Source organism: Moschus berezovskii, chromosome 18 (genome assembly GCF_049115385.1).
Source record: "Moschus berezovskii isolate FMDL1 chromosome 18, NW_MosBer_1.0, whole genome shotgun sequence".
NCBI classification, from domain to species: Eukaryota; Metazoa; Chordata; class Mammalia; order Artiodactyla; family Moschidae; genus Moschus; species Moschus berezovskii.
The window spans coordinates 67,414,367-67,434,309 of NC_142477.1; the positions used below are offsets into that span (position 1 = coordinate 67,414,367).

General features: G+C 40.3%; 1 protein-coding gene and 1 pseudogene across 1 annotated transcript; one reads left to right on the forward strand and one right to left on the reverse strand.

The window, feature by feature from the left end:
• Positions 1-2,739: 2,739 nt before the first annotated feature.
• Positions 2,740-14,478, forward strand: KGD4 (alpha-ketoglutarate dehydrogenase subunit 4). The gene is made up of 4 exons (XM_055421930.2): positions 2,740-2,865; positions 9,402-9,465; positions 13,316-13,503; positions 14,204-14,478. The coding sequence occupies exons 1-4, from the start codon at positions 2,824-2,826 to the stop codon at positions 14,219-14,221; spliced, it is 312 nt and encodes a 103-aa protein (XP_055277905.1). The 5' UTR covers positions 2,740-2,823; the 3' UTR covers positions 14,222-14,478.
• LOC129553203 (nucleolin pseudogene) lies at positions 10,853-12,997 on the reverse strand (annotated as a pseudogene).
• Positions 14,479-19,943: the final 5,465 nt, after the last annotated feature.

Consider the following 19,943-nt stretch of genomic DNA (forward strand, 5'->3'; position numbering starts at 1 on the left):
TTGATGTATGTGTACACTGTGAAAGGATTCCCACAATCTAGTTAACACATCCAGCACCTCACATATTTACTTTTCCTTTTCTTGGTGAGAACACTTAAGTTCTATTCTCTTCGTAAATTTCAACTGTACAATGCAATGTCATCGACTCTAGTCACCATTTTTTTTAAATAGGAGTTTTACTTTTTTTTCAACTAATTTATTTTAACTGGAGGATAATTACAATATTGTGATGGTTTTTGCCATCCATCAACATGCATTGGTGACAGGTATACATGTGTGCCCCCATCCTGAACCTTCCTCCCACCTGATCCCTCTGGGTTGTCAAAACCCAGGGGCTTTAGGTACCCTGCTTCACGCATTGAACTTGCACTGGTCATCTATTTTATGCCTGGTTATATGCATGTTTCAGTGCTATTCTCAAATCATCCCATCCTCTCCTTCTCCCATCGAATCTAAAAGTCTGTTCTTTACATCCATGTCTCCTTTGCTGCCCTGCATGTAGGGTCATCGGTATTGTCTTTCTAAATTTCATATATATGCATTAATATACAATATTTGGCTTTCTCTTCCTGACTTACTTCACTCTGTATAGTAGACTCCAGGTTAGTCACCATTTTTGAACTTCAAGAACACATTAGTTTTTCTGGTTACAGCAATGGTGACTTAAAAAAAATTTTTAATATACTTTATTTTTTTAAAGCAGCTTTAGGTTCACAGCAAAATGGAGCAGAAAGTTCAGAGTGTTCCCATATACCTGTTGCTCGGACACATGCACAACCTCCCCTGCTGGCATCATCCTCCATTACAGCGGTAGGTTTGTTACAACTGAACCTTAACATTAACGTGTCATTATCATCCAAAGGTTGCATATTCTATGAATTTTGATAAATATAATGATATGTACCCACCATTATATTGATACTATCATACAGAATAGTTTTGCTGTCCTAAAAATTTCCTGTGCTCTGCCCATTTGTCCCTCCCTCCCCCCAACCCCTGATCACCACTGTTACTTTTATTGTTTTCATAGTTTTGCCTTTTCCAGAATGTCATATAATTGGAGTCATTCAGTATGTAGTGTTTTGTTTTTTTTTTGAGTACCATCTTTTACTCCCACTGTTGATGAAAATTCAATGAACTACTGAATAGTTAAAGGGTGTGGGGGTAGGGGGAAGGAATTTTATACAAACCAAACTGAAGATTATAATCCAGGAAGCAGATTCTCAGAAAGCTCTGAGGACTGTTCTGCCTATTAGAAGTCAAAGGCACAGTCATGTACATTTTTGAGACAAAGGACTGTATATCTAAATGACAAACTGATACTTCACATAAAGTCCACAAAGCATACTTAGTCCAGGTAAGCAGGTACAAATCGAGCGACAAGTCACTGTGACCCCCTACAGAACTGGAAAAGAACCCTATTGTTTGAAGAAGTTACACTGCCAGCCTCAGAAGAAAGAAAGAAAAGGATCTTTATGGTTGAGCAGGTGCTTCCATCTTTGAGAAGCTGTGGTTAATGTGTAATGGAGATGCACACTGCATATTAGGGAGGGAGGAGGCCCACAGAGAGAATTTTGTTTAATTTTTCTTGTCCTGCCTTAAACTAAAATTTAAACGATATACACCAGTGCCTCTTTCCCCACAGCCTCCCCAGATCATATTGTCCAAACTATGGCTGTTGGCCAATTTGATGGATTAAAAATAGTGTTTCAGTGTAGTTTAAATTTTTCTTAGAATAAGGGAGGTTGAATGTCTTTTAATATTTTTAAGGGAAATTTCTTTTTTTTTTAATTTGCCAGTTCATGTGGTTTGCCCACCTAACCACTTTATCAATCTGATTTTTAGAATATGCTATGTGCTGCTAAAACAAGCTTTGAAAGCTAAAAAAACAAACAAACAAAAAGATTCCTGGTCTCTTCCAGGCATTCTGAATCAGAAGGGCCCATATTTAGGTTAAATAACTCTCCTAGATTTAGAAAACATTGACTTAGATCATCAAAACAAATTTGTTGCTCTAAATATTTACAATAATGTAAGGTGTTACACTACCTGCAAAGTGGCTGCAACATATTGTACTGTGTATTAAATTTTTAACACTGTAAACACTAATATTTACCATAGAATTTAACATTAATACAACTTGGGGGAATGATGGATGGCTCATGTTTCAAAAAAAACCTAGAACTTCTGAGTTTTCTCAAACTCGAAGCAGGCAGCAGTTTAATATCAGGAGTAACGGTAGAGAAAGGAATCAGAAAAGCAAATCACAAGGAATAAGAAAACCAAATCAAGCAATGTTAATAAGCAACGGGAATGAACACATTGTAAAACAACTATACTTCAGTAAAAAAATTAACAAATTTCTAAAAAGCAACGGAATATGAGACCCGTAGAACCTATAGAGTCAGAATTGTCCACTACTCTTTCTGAGTTTGGTTCTTCCAAATTTTAACAAGATTGTTCATTTTAGGTAGCCAAAAGAATTTATATTATTTGGTTTCATATTACATTTTGGACTACGCTGAAATTAAAAACTGACTATCCAGAGAAGAAATAGTTCTCGGTCACTCTTAGGCTGATGAACAAAATAAATCCAACAAAACGAAAACAACGGGAAACGCGTGGGTCGTCTCCCCAGCTGGAAAGGAGGCGGAGCGGGGTCAGGCACAGGGGGTGGGGCCAGCTCCGCAGGGGAGGAGGGTCCTGCCCGGGCGCCCGCTCCTCCTCCGTGACGTCACAGGCAGGGCCCGCCCCCAGCCGCGCGGGACGCCTGATATAGCCGCGGCTCGCCAGCGCCCCGGAAGCTGCCCCTTCTCGGGGGTCATGATGGGCAGCAAGATGGCGTCTGCCAGCAGGGTCGTTCAGGTAAGGAGACTCGGTCGCTTTTCTGCGCTGTGGGCGGTAGGGAAGGTGCTGACTGTAGCACCCGCGCTGGGGAGGAAAGGCGGTGATGGAGGCTGCGCGGTGACCGCGGCCCTGCCTAGGGCCAGCAGCTGCTTTCCCGCGTGTATGTGAGAATTGGACCTTGCGCTTCTTGGGACGGGCAGTGAAGCCTGGGACGGAGCTGACGATTCGAGCCAGGCCGAGGGAGTGCATCTCCGCAGTAGGCACTTGGCTGTTTCAAAGTCCCTGGACTGCCCTCCGCCGAGACCTCCTTAGCCTCTTAGCAGGCTGCAGGCTTGGCTGCCCCGGCAATATCCTGGCCAATCAGCGACCGGTATTGTCTAGGTTGTCGCGAATCAGCCAATCGGAAGGAAGGCGGTAGACGAGTGAAGGGAAGCGAACCTTCGCTCTGACCCAGTGTCCCTTCAAGGTCCTGGGAATGACCAGAGAGCTGGCCCCGCGAGCCGCGTCCTCTCCGGATCCTCTCTTCCACCACCCAGCGTCTGGTTATAGGCCTGATGGGGGAGAATGGAAAAAATATATACTTAAGTTTTTCTGTAATGTTTTTTCCCTGAGTTTAGATTGGCGCTAGACGGACTTACCAATCCACTCATCAGTTACTAACTCCGGACAGCTTTTGTTTTTGCTTCTCCAACTGTGGTCTTTAACTTAAGTCGGAAGATTAAAGTTGGTCTATAAAGCGCTACAACCTCCACTTTTGTGGTTGTTTTACTCGAGTGTTTTTTCCAACTCAAATTGCATTATTGTACAGTTAACTTTTAACTTTGATATGAGAAGTGCATTTCCCTTTTCACAAGTACATGCCTTGAAAGACTTTTTCTTAGTTATTTCGCTGTGAAATATAGTCTTAGATCCAGTCCTTGCTCCCATTGCAACGAATGAGCCTCATTTACTCATTCAGTGGGTAGTTATTAAGCCTTAATTAAAGATTTTGTGAGGACAGGAGAACACCCGACAAAGGACTGGTATCCTTAATAGATAATTATATATATCAATAAAATATAGCCCAGATTTTTAAATGGTTAAAAAAACTTGATATTGCACAAAGCAAGATATTTGAATGAGCACTAAGCCAGTGAAAAGATGTTCAACATCATTACTTGCCAGGGAAATGCAAATTAAAACCAGGACACCACCAAAATTATTAAAAAGACTGACACTGCCAAGTGGTGATGAGAACACAAAGCACCTGAAACTCTCATACATTGCTGGTGGGGATATAAAAAGGTAAAGCCACTTTGAAAAACTGTTTTGTGGACCTTTGCTACTAGGTAGACATACCTACCCTAATGTCCCAGCAGTCTTACTCATAGGTTTATACCCCGGAGAAATGAATGCATCAGTTCAGTTCAGTCGCTCAGTCGTGTCCGACTCTCCGCGACCCCATGCCAGGCCTCCCTGTCCATCACCAACTCCCGGAGTACACTCAAACTCATGTCCAGAGAGTCGGTGATGCCATCCAGCCATCTCATTCTCTGTCGTCCCCTTCTCCTCCCACCCCCAACCTTTCCCAGCATCAGAGTCTTTTCCAGTGAGTCAACTCGTCGCATGAGGTGGCCAAAGTATTGCAGTTTCAGCTTTAGCATCAGTCCCTCCAATGAACATCCAGGATTGATCTCCTTTAGAATGGACTGGTTGGATGCATATGCCTATTTAAAAAACAAGATAAAAATGTTCATAGTTGCTTTATTCATAATAACACCTAAACCAGAAAATATCCAAATATCCATTAGCAATATGAAGTGTGGTAGACTTGTTAAAGTGGAACAGCACACAGCAGTAATAAAGAACTGTTAATACATGCAACAAAAAAGATGCAGAATACGGAATGAGATACAGAATACAGAATGGCCTGTCTACTAACAGAGCTGCGAAGACTTATATTCACAGTCATAATACAAAGCAGTACTCACTGACAACATGTTATCGTTAGCAAAAAGTGTTGGGTACTTCTGTGCCAGGCCTGTACTCAGTGCTGGAACCACAGTGCCAACAGGATAATACATGGTGCTTCCACAGAGCTTAGAACTTGTTGATCGGTATCTTGAAGAGAGAGTAGTATTTCAGCAGACTGGCACAAACTGATAGGAATTCACAAAGCATGGTGTCACCATTAAGTAGAGGAATTTGACTGGATGCAGGGTATTTAAAAACGATTTTAGAAGAGTAAGTTATAAATGCCTGCTGAATGCCAAGCAATATATATTTGATACGTTTGGGATGATGCAGTACTAGAGAGGAGATAATCATGTAGGAAATCATTTAACTATAAGACACAGGGGAAGAAGGTAGGTAGCTGGGTTAATTCAGGGTTTGAGATTTACAGCAAGGCAGTTGAAAGTGCTAAGAGGTTGCTCAGTGGACTGTGGGTCTCGGCTAGATGAAAAAGGAAGTAAAGTCAAGATGGAACCACTTGACTGGGAGAAAAGGGAGAGATCAAGAAGGGCTGGCTGAAACTGATAGTGGGAAATAACAAAAAAGAGAGTTAAAAGGCTGTAGTTGAGTTTGGATTTTAGGTTAAGATTTTAGGGATGGTACAGCTCTGAACTCAGTAAAGAATTAAGAATAAAAGAAAAGAACCTTTCAGGAATAGACACTAAACTGGAAAGAACACAAAAGTCAGTGGGCAACTTAGAAGTTTTCCTGAAGAAAATAGTAGAGGAAAGGAGAAAAAGGATTGAGAAAACAAAACACAGATAACGATTGAGGCCTGCGCAGGTCCCAACCTGTCCGTGGTTTGGAGTTGCTATCTGCCTCATAAAGTAAGTGGAGGGTTGGTCTTCTGAGAAGGCAGGAGTTGTCTTCTCCTCTGAAAAAGCCTCTAACATAGTCGACTTGGGCATCTCCCAAGAATCGTAGGACAGGGATTGAGGCAGCATGAGGCTGGGTTTTCAGTTGAGGTAGAGAGAGGACAGTAGTTCTAACCAGAAGGTCCAGAGTAGAGTGTTGTTTCCTCCAGAACGCATCACTTTTAACTTAGCCTGGGCTTCATGAATCTTAGAAGTGGATTCCTTCATAAAGTAAGTTTCCCCCAAAAATCAAAGATAATGAAAAAAGATTAAAGGGATTCAGAGAATGTCATAGAAGTAGATAAAGACAAGATGATGCAACTTTTGTATAATAAGTCTCTGAAAAAGTGAAAGTAGAGTTGACCAAGTCTCAATACCTATAATTTAAGAGAACTTTCCTGATACAGAAAGAGACTTAAAGTTATACCTTGTAGTTGAGAGATTTGACCTAGTATGTTGACTGATGGGTATATTCTAGTAAAATCATTGACTTTTAAAGAAAAGAATTATTTGGTGATCCAGGCAACAAGACCAAGCACTTACTAAGTTATTAAAGTTTTCAACAATAATACTTCTTAAAGGAAAACATGTGGGTAGCATATTTAAGGTAGTTAAGGAAAGAAAATGTAAACCTAAGCTTTATCTAGCTGCACTGACCTTCAAGTATAAAGGCCACAAACTCTTCTAAACTTTTAATAACTCAGGGAATACTGTTCCCCAAAGCTCTTCCTACTAGCTCTCCCAGGGAATGAACATCAGACAACTAAGGAATACTTAGTTGTACTTGTAGCTGTTTTAACACAGGAACTGGATATAATCACTGAGTGTATTTAACTGTAGAATTAAGGCTAGATAATGCAAATAAGGGAGAAAGACTTGTTGGTAATATTTGCTCTGACAGTATATATCTAGTAAGATTATTTAAATGGAGGAATAAGAGGAAGGGTGTACAGAAAGTAGGATACACTTGTAACTGCCTCTGGTGATTAACTGGTAGTAAAAGATGGGGAGGGGTGGCAGAGAAGAGATAACTATCAATTACTTCCATTCTTTCTAGTGATAGTATCTCAGAAACAGGCAATTAAGAGTATTATCTAAAGGTAACAGCATAACATAAACACTATACAAAAGTACAGATCTTTCTAAATACCAAAAAACCAGCAACCAACCAACCAACCCCACAAATGAAAGCAAAGAAAAAGATCATAGGACAAAGAATGTTAAATAATGATATGACAGAAAATATACCAAATTTCTGAGTTACAAGTGCAAGTGGTCTCACTCCCCTTTTAAAAGTGTTCTCAGGTTGGCCAACGAATAGTCAGTGTTATATATTATGTAAGAGGCACAGCTGAAACTAAGAGACTTGCTGCTGCGTCACTTCAGTCGTGTCCGACTCTGTGTGACCCCATAGACGGAAGCCCACCAAGGTCCCCTGTCCCTGGGATTCTCCAGGCAAGAACACTGGAGTGGGTTGCCATTTCCTTCTCCAATGTGTGAAAGTGAAAAGTGAAAGTGAAGTCGCTCAGTCGTGTCCGACCCTTAGCGACCCCACGGACTGCAGCCTACCAGGCTCCTCCATCCATGGGATTTTCTAGGCAAGAGTACTGGAGTGGCTTGCCATTGCCTTCTCTTAAAAAGGTACAAATAAAAGGATAGCCACCTGATCTTTAAGGGCATATTCCGTTCCGTTCCGTTCCGTCGCTCAGTCGTGTCCGACTCTTTGCGACCCCGTGGACTGTAGCCTACCAGGCTTCTCCGTCCATGGGATTCTCCAGGCAAGAATACTGGAGTGGGTTACCGTTTCCTTCTCCAGGGGATCTTCCCGACCCAGGGATCGAACCCGGGTCTCCCGCATTGGAGGCAGACGCTTTAACCTCTGAGCCACCAGGGAAGCCCAAGGGCATATTACTATGCTTTTAAGTGTACAAAAGCTATGTTGAAATGGACTGTTTCTCTCTGGTGTATGTACATATGTTTAAGTGTGTGTATGCATATTCACATGCCTGTACAGTTAACCCTGACTGACAAATGGTCTGTTCACTTATTTGTCTAATGTTTGCTGAGCATTTACTGGGTACTGCTGCAGAAGTACTTCATTTTCCATCTCTGCCCTTCCAGGAACTTTGCTGTCCTATAATCATTGGCTCGTTTATGTGTCCTCTGCACGGTATTCTTAAGATGTTCAGGTTGCTGTGGAAACATAGGAGTCCTTTTTAAATCGGACTGAAAGATGGGAAATCTTCTTAAGAGAAGAGTGACAGTTGAGCTGTTTTACAAGATAGTCAGGTAAAAGCAGAGACATGGAAGTAGGGTGGAACCAGGGAGAGATTTCCTGGCAGAGCACATGAGCTCTCAGTTGAATGAGGGTGGAAATGGTATGATGAGTTAGGGAAATAAAAAGTACTTCAGAGTACCTGGAGTGAATGGTACCATGGTGGGGAATGAGCCTGGAGAGGCCAGATCCTGATGGACCTGTAGGTGCCAAATGCCAGTTTGAAGTTTATCCTGAGAACACTCTTTCAAGAAGCCTGGCTATGAAAAGAAACAGTTACTAGACGGAGTGAGAAGTTATTTTTAGGGTTCTGTTTATTAGTCTCAGCATTTTATATATATTCAGATGATTTCATACTGAAAGTTCTGCTTAAGTTCCTCAATAGCATTATCTGGAATTTTAGTGATAAAAAATTAATGCTCTTCAAATATCTTATTAAAAAGTTATCTAAATACATATATTTCTATGAGTATAGGAAAAAGAATAAAGTCAAGAGTTATCAGATGTTTAAATCTATTTTATATGTGTTTTGAGCTTATAGATGATTTTGTTTCTTTCTGCTTTTCTGTGTTTTTACCAGTTTTTTGTACACAGAACATGTGTTACTTTTGTTGTTCAGAAAAAGTTTTTTTGATTACCTAATTTTCGGTATGCTTTTTATCCTGTTCTAAACTACTAAGTATTAAAACATAGTACAGAAACAATAGTCAGTACAAGTCAAGGAAACTTCCAGTTCTTACCAGTCAGCAGGGTGATTTAGAAGTCACGCAACGTGAAATCCATGTCACCTTATAGGGTTGTTTTGAGGTCAGTTGGTAGTACAGTACAATGTTTTGTGATGTATAAAGTACAAATTTATTATGAATATCAAATAAGATAAACAATTAATAGTTCATAGACTAGCTATCCTTGTTGGGGAAGAGTAAAATTATTTATTCCTTTGTGGCTGTACTGGTTTTCGTTGCAGCACAGTTTTTCTCTAGTTGCGGCGAGCAGGGGCTGCTCTTCCTTTTGGTGCGTGGGCTTCTCAGTGTGGCGGCTCCTCTGGTTGTGGACCGTAGGCTCTAGGCACATGGGCTCAGTAGTCGTAGCTGATGGGCTCTAGAGCACAGGCTTAGTAGTTCTGGCGCTTAGGCTTAGTTGTTCTGTGTCATGTGGAAACTGCCTGGACTGGAGAGTGAACTGTGTCCCCTGCATTGACAGGTGGATTCTCATACATTGTGCCACCAGGGAAATACAAGAATGAAATTTAAAAGTAAATTTTTTAATAGAAAATTTATTTATTTATTTTAGAAAATTTAAAGTTGCTGTCAAGTACTAAGTTATTTTAACAAAGGTATCTGCTTGTGGGATTCAGTAGATTATTTCTTATGTAGTTAATGAGGTTATCTTAGTACTTCATTTCTTTCTCATGCATTATATTTTTCTTTTAGGTAGTCAAGCCACATACTCCATTAATAAGGTTCCCTGACAGAAGAGACAATCCTAAACCAAATGGTAAGCTGCAGTTTATTTAGAGTAAAAAAATATGTACAATCAGATCTATATATGAATATTTTATTATAGACTTATTTTTCATTTTAAAATCAGGTTGATAATTGTAGCTTAGGTCACAGTGGTATGTTAGGTTGCGTTAACTAACTTCCGTTACTTTTAAAAAGTAGTAACTTTACAGTAGGTATTTCTGAATTTTTGGTGATACTGAGTTTATATATGGGGATTTTTGTTCTACCTTTTCTTCTGTCCTTCAGAAGAATGACCCATGTTTATATTTGGAGACATTATGATTAATAACCACCATTCCTATATCTTTTTCTCAGCTAACCTTCTCTTTTTCATTCACTGATATATCTTTTCATTCAATCAGTAAATATGTCTTGGATTGCCTTTGAACTTAGTAGTCATTACCCATTAAAGTAATTGAAGATTCTGAACAAGTTCTGTTTTTCTTTTACTCGTCTATCACTGTCAATTATAAGATACTGGTGGCTCAGAGGCTAAAGCGTCTGCCTCCAATGAGGGAGACCCAGGTTCGATCCCTGGGTCGGGAAGATCCCCTGGAGAAGGAAATGGTAACCCACTCCAGTATTCTTGCCTGGAGAATCCCATGGACGGAGAAGCCTGGTAGGCTACAGTCCACGGGGTCGCAAAGAGTCGGACACGACTGAGCGACTGAACAGAACAGAACAGAACCTTTAATTCAGGGAGAGTTTTAACAAATTTTATATGGATATTTTTAACTTATTGTAACTCTTGAAGAATTTATAGGTGACAAACAAGTCTGGAGAAAACAAATCTCATCTCCATTTTCCAACTTTTTTATTCTCCATTGTATGGTATTACCTGTAATCTCTACCACAGGGCAAAACTTAAGTAATCCACATGGATTGAACTCCACTACCTAAAAATTTCATTATTTTATGAACTTACTTAATTTAGTAGTTCACTCACTTAAAACTACCTCAGTTGCTTTTTTTTTTTTCAGAGTTCTAGGACTTTTAATCTGTCCCAAAATTGCTGAAGCAAAAATCATGATAAAACATTCTGCTTTCCTTTACACCCCCCAACGCAAAAAAAAAAACAAAACAAAACTCCGTAGGAAAAAAATGGTTTTGTACATGGGAAGAAACAATATAAATTCAAAACTTACAGATAAGGGTTAGCTCTATCACTCATCTCTTTAAAAAATTTATACGAATATCCAGTCAACACCAACAGGGTTATCTCCCTTGAAATGTTATCTATACGGATTTCCAAGCAGACCACAGGGCTGTATACTGTCTTGGAATGTCCTCAGACGGCTCTGTCATTGATCAGGTAACAGAGTAAAAACCCCAGAGTCCTTTCTTTCAAATGGAAGAGGGAGAGACAGGGATAGAAGAAACTATTCAAACTTGGTCTTCTTTCCTTGTGGCTTGTGGTCTCCTCCTCCTCCTCTGCCTCCTCGGAAGCCTCCTTGCCGTCCAAAGCCTCCGCAGCCTCTGCCACCAAATCCACCTCGGCCACCTCTGCCACCACCTCGGCCTCCAAAGCCACCTCTGCCGCCTCCTCGGCCACCAAAGCCACCATCATTCACCCTTAGGTTTGGCCCAGTCCAAAGTGACTTTGTTTCCATCGATTTCACCATCTTCCATGGCCTCCTTGGCAGCTTTGGCATCTTCCTTGCTGTTGAAGTCTACAAAACCAAACCCTTTGGAGGATCCAGTTTCCCAGTCAGTGACTATCCTTGCTTGAATAGAGCCATCAAACGACTCCTTTAACGTCTCTTCTGTAGTAACCTCAGAGAGACCTTTGACAAAGAGTTTTGGATGGCTGGCTTCATGCATTAGGTGATCCCCTGGGTCCTTGCAACTCCAGTCTGATGGCTCTGCCCTCAATTTCCCTTTTATTACATGAATTTAAAGCTTCTTTAGCATCTTCAAATGAAGCAAATTCTATAAATGCATACCCTTTAGATTTGCCGTTTTGGTTTTGGGGCACCTTGATATGAGTTGCCTTCTCAAATACTTCCTGAAGTGTTTCTTCCGTTGCACTATAGGAGAGGTTGCTTAAAACCAGGGTTTTTGATTCACCACTCCAAGTGCTATTCTTTCCACCTCTATGGTCTTGGCTTTGACCTTTCTCTCCGGTGTAGTACAGAGAAATGGACCGCCCATCTATCTCTGTTCCTTGCTTTTCTTCCAAGGTTTTTTCTGCATCAGCTTCTGTCTTAAATTCAATATAAGCAATCCCTTTACTCTTTCCATCCTTGCTGACTGATCTCCACAGCATCTTCAAACACTTCTTTTAATTCATCCTGAGTAACTTTGTAAGGCAGATTTTTAGCCAAAAGTGTTCTTGTATCTCGATCTTTCTTACTGTCTTTTCCCTTTGGTTTTTCTAGTTTAATTTCATTGCCAAAGACTTTTTTTTTTTTTTTTTGCCAAAGACTTTTAAACCAGTGAGTTCCAAGGCTTTTTCCAGGTCTTCGGCAGATTCAAAATCCACATAGCCAAACTTCCTAGACACACCAATTCTGACATCGACAACAGCAAGATCATTTTTAGCAAAAAGATCACTGATACCTGTTTTCAGTTCAGGAGCAGATTTACTGAAGTTCAGGTTTCCAGCAAAGAGATTGAAAGATGTAGTTGGTTCACTGTCTTCCACTTTTTGTTTCTTGGCTTCAGGAGCTGCTTTTTGTTTGGCCATTTCCTTCTTTCATTTTCCAGGTGCTTCTTAGACAGGCTCTTCTTTCCTCTTCCTCCTCTTCCTCCTCCTCCTCCTCTTCCTCCTCCTCCTCCTCATCATCGTCCTCCTCTTCATCATTGTCATCCTCTTCCTGGTCCTCTTCATCATCATCATCCTCCTCTTCATCAGTGCTCTTAGCCTTCACAGGAACAGCTTTTACTGGGGCTTTCTTTCCTTTGGCTGGTACAGTCTCCATAGGCTCTTCTTCAGAGTCATCTTCGTCCTTGTCATCCTCCTCCTCCTCCTCATCATCGTCATCTTCATCCTCCTCATTCTCATCTGAGGCAGGAGCAGCACCAGATGCAGCAGCTGCCTCCTCACTGCCGGCTCGTCCTCCTCTTCATCATCGTCCTCGTCCTCTTCACTGTCATCTTCATCTTCTTCATCACTGTCTCCCTTCTTGGCATTCTCGTCTGGGGCGGCTGCTCCCTTCTTACCAGAGGTTGCTACCAATGCTTTGCCTGGAGTGGCTCCCTTTGTGCCAGGTGTTACCACTGCTTTGGCAGGGGTAACTATCTTCTTGGCTGGCATAGCTGCTGCCTTTTTGCCAGGGGTGACCACTGCTTTCTTTGCCGGTGCGGCAACTGCAACCTTTTTTGTTGGGGAAGCCATCTTCTTTGCTGGAGTTGTGGCAGCCTTCTTGCCTTTTTTCTGAGGGCCAGCCGCCTCTTCTCCACTGCTCTCATCGTCTCCATCTTCTGACATTTCCTTCTTCACTCTCTTCTTCTACCTCCTTTGGGGGAGGAGCCATTTTCTTGGAGTCACCTTGATTTTTACCAGCCTTTGCGAGCTTTACCATGATGGCCGCTTATGACGGCGGAGTGTGTGGCGAACAAGTGGTGCAGACGAGCCCAGAAGAACCTAAGCACGGTCGATGGCGGCCGCTAATCCCTGAGCAAGTATGCTTGGCTGCCAGCTAGCGCTCGAGCCTCCTCATTTGCTTTAAAACAGACTTATGAAACTATATAGCTACCCAACCAAGTTACTCTATAATACTTACCTCTTGGAATTGTAATACTTATCATTTTAAGAATAACTTGATTATTCAATAATAACTCAAAATAGTATCCTAAGACCCTGAACAATCCCTCTAAGTTGCTTTTTTTTTTAATTTCAGTATCAGAAGTTCTACGATCAGCAGGACTGCCATCTCATACTTCTTCAATTTCACAGCATTCTAAGGGAAGTAAATCGCCAGACTGGCTGATGCATCAGGGTCCACCAGACACTGCAGAGATGATAAAAACTTTACCTCAGAAATACAGAAGGAAACTTGTGTCTCAGGAAGAAATGGAATTTATCCAAGTATGTTGTTGCTCTTTATCCCAATACTGTGGAAGACACCTTAACATGATTAGCTTTGGAGTTTCAGATGCTGATTTACATTTTCTTCCAATTGTCTTGTCAAGGTGTGTCCATGCTTATGACAGGGATGGTCAGGTAGGCCAGGACTATGAGAAATAAATGATGTTTGAGCCCTCGGTAAATGTGCTTGAAAGAATGTATGTGTAGAAGGATATAGTATGGTAAATAGCAAAATATATATACCCCATGAGAAAAAGCTCTTTACGGTCCTCATTAATTTTTAAAAATATTTAGTTTAAATTATTTGGCTGCATCTGTTTGGTTTGTGTTGTTATTGTTTTACTTGTAGGCATTCTGGATCTTCGATCATTGAGGCATGTGAGCTCTTTAGTTCCAGCATGCAGACTCTTGAGTTGTGGCATGTGGGATCTAGTTCCTGACCAGGGTCCTCATTAATTTTTTTATAGTGTAAACGACCAAGAAATTCGAGGACCATTGACCTAGGTCAACCTTGAGTCCCTTTCAGATCTGAAATTCTTTATAATATTGATATGAGAGCCCAAAAGCTATGAAAAATCTGAAATTGGTTTTAAGACCTAAAGATCATTGCTTTAAAATGTCTCAGATTTGTATAGTTGCCATGAAAATTTTCTTTGTAAATGAAACACCTAATCTTATTGCTTTATTTCTTCCTTTTCAGCGTGGAGGTCCAGAATAATCACTGATAATGTGGCTGCTATTTGTCATCAGACAAAGAAGAGTCTTTCTAAAAAAGGACTTCCAGAATGACAAATGAAAAATTGTATATTAAACGACTTTAATAAATATTCTGTAAAAAGGAAAAAAAAGATGAAGTATAGAAAATTTAGATGGACACTTATATCTCCTAATTTATGTATCTTGGTCAGCTTCTCTATAAGCTTACCTGATTGTTTATATACTTTATACCTTAATTAAAGTATACATTTAAAAATGTTAGCCTATTAATTTACTCTTGATTATAAAGCATAACAGTGTTGAACTATTGAAAACACACAATGTTTAGTGAACCATCAAAGGCTTCCAGTAATTTCACTTCTCTTTCAGTTTCCGTTTAAACATAGAATATATTTGGCAGAATTGCAGCTTTCTAGAAGTAATTTTCCTGAACTTGAATGAGGATCCGTGAAATAATAACTCCATTATTTGTTCTTACTTCTCAGTATTTTTGCATTCACAAAGTTACTGGAGTATAACTGGCTTATTAGCAAGCATATCCTACTCTAAATGATAAAAATATACCCATGGTAAAACAGGTGACTTTGTGGTATTAAGACTAGGGAGTTAACACATAATATTATATGTAACCTGTATTCAGAAAAGAAATGCCAGAGTATAAAATGGAAAATGAGATCAAAATGAATATAGCATAGGAATAATATTTGACCAGAAGTTGTGATTTATTATGTTTTCAGGGGAGTTAAGAAAGAACTTTGGTTTATCTCTTTCTTTTGATTGTGATCATGTATACAAATCCTGATAATCATAAACTTTCTCAAACTTAATTGTCTGAAAGTCTCATAAAATCAACCTATTTACCTTAAGTCAATTAATAGAATTTTGATAGGGTCTTCCTATGCCAAGGGTATGTATAATTGTGAAAGTAAAGCCTCACAAAGTGAAATAAATTCTCTTCCATACCTTTAATGATTTCTACAATATGCTTTAAAGAAGTCATCCCTAATTGGGTAATTCATGAATAATAGAGTAGAATTGCTGAATACATTTTTGTGTTTGCCCAGTTACGTATGGATTAACCTTTATACTTGTTTTTTCTGCTGTTTCAGAGTTGATCTGCTTTTTGTGTAAATTCTGTATTGTGGCCTATTATAAATGTTGCCCAACTCAAATATGAGATAGGAATTTGGTGCTAGCAATAAGCTACTCTGGTAATGCAGGAGAAATACATAACTCAGGATTTCTTTTTTGTTATTTAAAAAATGTACTTGGAAAAATTTCTTAAAAAACAGTACTGTTCTCTTTTTTCTCCTTAGCATTCTTATTTCAGTAAAAAGAAGTTCATGGCAAGTTTTTTCTTCTTTTAGAAACAGAGTAGGTTCAGGAGATGAAGAGTGGCTTAAATAATACTGTGGGCCCGCAGTTAGAAACCCCATTACTGGAACTGAGGGCCACCTTTACTACAGCTGCTGCCATGAAAGTTCCAATGAAAAAATATATCACTTTTATATAATTTATGACTAGAGGCATGACAAAAGGATGTTAGTGGGAACTGCTGTCATAGGATGAGCTCCCAAGGAAGATAGTGTCATAGAAAGAATTTGGGTTTAGCTTTAATAGCTTGTATATTCATTTAGGAGTTAAACACTTAAGTATCTGTAACCATTAGTGAATTGCTTAGTTTGTCCAACTTGCAGTTTTTTCTCCAAGTTTTGACTGCTGCTGCTGTTGTTATGTCCGACTCTGTGACCTCATGAAATACAGCACGCCAGGCTCCTCTGTCCTCCACCATCTCCCAGAGTTTGCTCAAGTTCATGTCCATCGAGTTGGTGATACTAACACCTTCTGCTACCCCTTTCTCCTTTTGCCTTCAATCTTTCCCAGCATCAGAGTGTTTTCCAATGAGTTCTTCACATGAGGTGGCCAAAGTATTGGAGCTTCAGCTTCAGCAGCAGTCCTTCCAATGGATATTCAGGGTTGATTTTCTTTTGGACTGACTTGTTTGATCTCCTGATCATCACTCAGGTCTTCTCGAGCATCACAATTCAAAAGCATCAATTCTTCAGTGCTTATCCTTCTTTATGGTCCAACTCTCACATCCATATATGACTACTGGAAAAACCACAGCTTTGACTGTAAGGACCTTTGTTGGCAAAGTGATGTCTCTGCTTTTTAATACTCTGTCTAGGTGTGTCATAACTCTTCTTCCAACCAGCAAGCATGTTTTATTTTCATGGCTGCAGTCACCATTCGCAGTGATTTTGGAGCCCAAGAAAATAAAGTCGTCACTGCTTCTACTTTTCCCCTTCTATTTGCCATTAAGTGATGGGGCCAGATGCCATGATCTTTGTTTTTTGAATGAGTTTTAAGCCAGTTTTTCACTCCCACCTTCATCAAGAGGCATTTTAGTTCCTCTTCACTTTCTGCCGTTAGAGTGGTATCATCTTCATTTCTGAGGTTATTGGTATTTCTCCCGGCAATCTTGATTCCAGCTTGTGATTCCTCCAGCCCAGTGTTTCACATGATGTACTCTGCATATAAATTAAATACGCAGGATGACAATATAGTCTTGTCGTACACCTTTCCCAGTTTGGAACCAATCAGTTGTTCCATGTCTGGGTCTAACTGTTGCTTCTTGACCCATATAAAGACTTTCTCAAGAGACAGGTAAGGTGGTCTGGTACTCCCTTCTCTTTTTAAGAATTTTCCACTGTTTGTTGTGATCCACACAGTCAAAGGTTTCAGTGTACTCAATGGGGCAGAAGTAGATGTTTTTCTAGAACTCCCTTGCTTTCTCCGTGATTCAACAAATGTTGGCAATTTGATCTCTGCTTCCTCTGCCTCTTCAAAATCGAGCTTGTACATCTGGAAGTGCTTGGTTCATGTATTCTCTATTACTTTGTAACAAAGCACCCCAAAACTTAGTGGCTAAAAACAATAATCACTTCACAGCTCATGGTTTCTCTGGGTCAGGAGTTCTGGAACAGCTTGCCTGGGCAATTCTGCTCAGTGTTTCTCATAAGGTTGTAGTCAATGCCACCTGGGGCTGGACCATCTAGCTCCAAGATAGCTAACTCACTTTGCTGGCAGGTTGATGCTGGCTGTTGGTAGTAGGTCTCAATTCTCTACCTAGGCCTCTCCTTAGGGCTGCCCAAATGAATTCACAACATGATGGCTGACATCCCCAGAGGAGGTGATCTAAGTTAACAAGCAGAAACAGCAATCCCTCTGATTTACACCCATTATACAAATTCATTTCTGCTGTACTCTGTTACAGAAAATAGTCCGTTTCATTGAGGAAACTACCCAAGTGCATTCAAGGCAAGAATCATTAGGACCATCTTAGAAGCTGGTTTCCACTGGTGTGTAACAGTGCCTTGTTAACTGTAAAATGCTATACACATGCTTAATGGTATTTTATATTTATACAATGACCTAATGGACCCAGAATATCACTTAAACATTGCCTTTGTTATCCTATTTTAAAAGTTCCAATATAGGAATTCACTTGTCTATGGTATAGTGGGGTTATCAATTCATATGCCATGGCACACTTGGGAACCTCAAGCCTCAAATTTAGTTCACTATTTAGCTTGTTTCTACAAGTGAGAATAGGTTACTGTTACAATGATGTCTTTTAGAAGGAACTGTGACCTAAGTTACATACCATATATCACTAGCTATGACTTGCCACAATTAGAGTGATAGAGATGGTGTGTTTTCTGTGATGTAGGAGAATTTTGCTTAATATATCAGTGCTCAATAAAGACGCAAGTGGTGACAGAGTTGGAAGATGACCAATAACAGTTGTTGCTAACATAAATTGAGCACTGTTGGACAGTATCCTAAGGGTTTTTGAAGTGTGCAGTCATTTAAGCCTTGTAGCAGCCCAGTGAGCAGGTCCTATTAAACGGGAGGAAACTAGCAACAGAAAGGTTAAATGATGTACCTAAATCATGAATCTAGTAAATGAATATTTGTGGGTCCAGTATTCATATGCAGGTAGTCTAGATCCAGAGCATGGACTCAACTCTTAGACTATATTACCTTGAGTAAGTTATCACCTTTTGTATTCTGCTGCCTTCTTCAATATAACCCTGAAAATCAGGATTCCCAACTCTCAGAAACATTAAATCAGTTCAGTGGCTGAGTTGTGTCCGACTCTTTGCGACGCCATGGACTGCAGCACGCCAGGCTTCCCTGTCATCACCAACTCCGGAGCCAGCTCAAACTCATGTCCATCGAATCAGTGATGCCATCCAATCATTTCATGCTCTGTCATCCCCTTCTCCTCCTGCCTTCAGTCTCTCCCTGCATCAGAGGCTTTTCCAATGAGTCAGTTCTTCGCGTCAGGTGGCCAGAGTTTTGGAGTTTCAGTTTCAGCATCAGTCCTTCCAATGAATATCCAGGACTGATTTTCTTTAAGATTGACTGTTTGATCTCCATGCTATCCAAGGGACTCTCAAGAGTCTTCCCCAACACCAAAGTTCAAAAGCATCAATACATCAGTGCTCAGCTTTCTTTATGGTCCAACTCTCACATCCATACATGACTACTGGTAGAACCATAGCTTTGACTAGACGGACCTTTGTTGGTAAAGTAATGTCTCTGCTTTTTAATATGCTCTCTAGGTAGGTCATAGCTTTTCTTCCAAGGAGCAAGCATCTTTTAATTTCGTGCTTGCAGTCACCATCTGCAGGGATTTTAGAGCCGAAGAAAATAAAGCTGTCACTGTTTCCATTGTTTCACCATCTATTCACCATGAGGTGATGGGACCAGATGCCATCATCTTTGTTTTTTGAATGCTGAGTTTTAAGCCAGCTTTTTCACTTTCCTCTTTCACTTTCAAGAGGCTTTTTTAGGATGGTGTCATCTGCATATCTGAGGTTATTGATATTTCTCCCGGCAATCTTGATTCCAGCTTGTGCTTCATCCAGTCCAGCATTTAACAGTTAGAACTGGACATGGAACAACAGACTGGTTCCAAATAGGAAAAGGTGTACGTCAAGGTTGTATATTGTCACCTTGCTTATTTAACTTATATGCAGAGTACATCATGAGGAACGCTGGGCTGGAAGAAGCACAAGCTGGAATCAAGATTGCTGGGAGAAATATCAATAACCTCAGATATGCAGATGACACTACCCTTATGGCAGAAAGTGAAGAGGAACTCAAAAGCCTCTTGATGAAAGTGAAAGAGGAGAGTGAAAAGGTTGGCTTGAAGCTCAACATTCAGAAAACAAAGATCATGGCATCTGGTCCCATCACTTCATGGGAAATAGATGGAGAAACAGTGGAAACAGTGTCAGACTTTATTTTTTTGGGCTCTAAAATCCCTGCAGATGCTGATTGCAGCCATGAAATTAAAAGACGCTTGCTCCTTGGAAGGAAAGTTATGACCAACCTTGATAGTATTTTAAAAAGCAGAGACATTACTTTGCCAACCAAGGTCCATCTAGTCAAGGCAATGGTTTTTTCTGTGGTCATGTATGGATGTGAGAGTTGGACTGTGAAGAAAGCTGATTGCCGAAGAATTGATGCTTTTGAACTGTGGTGTTGGAGAAGACTCTTGAGAGTCCCTTATACTGCAAGGAGATCCAACCAGTCCATTCTAGAGGAGATCAATCCTGGATGTTCATTGGAGGGACTGATGCTAAAGCTGAAGCTGCAATACTTTGGCCACCTCATGCGACGAGTTGACTCACTGGAAAAGACTCTGATGC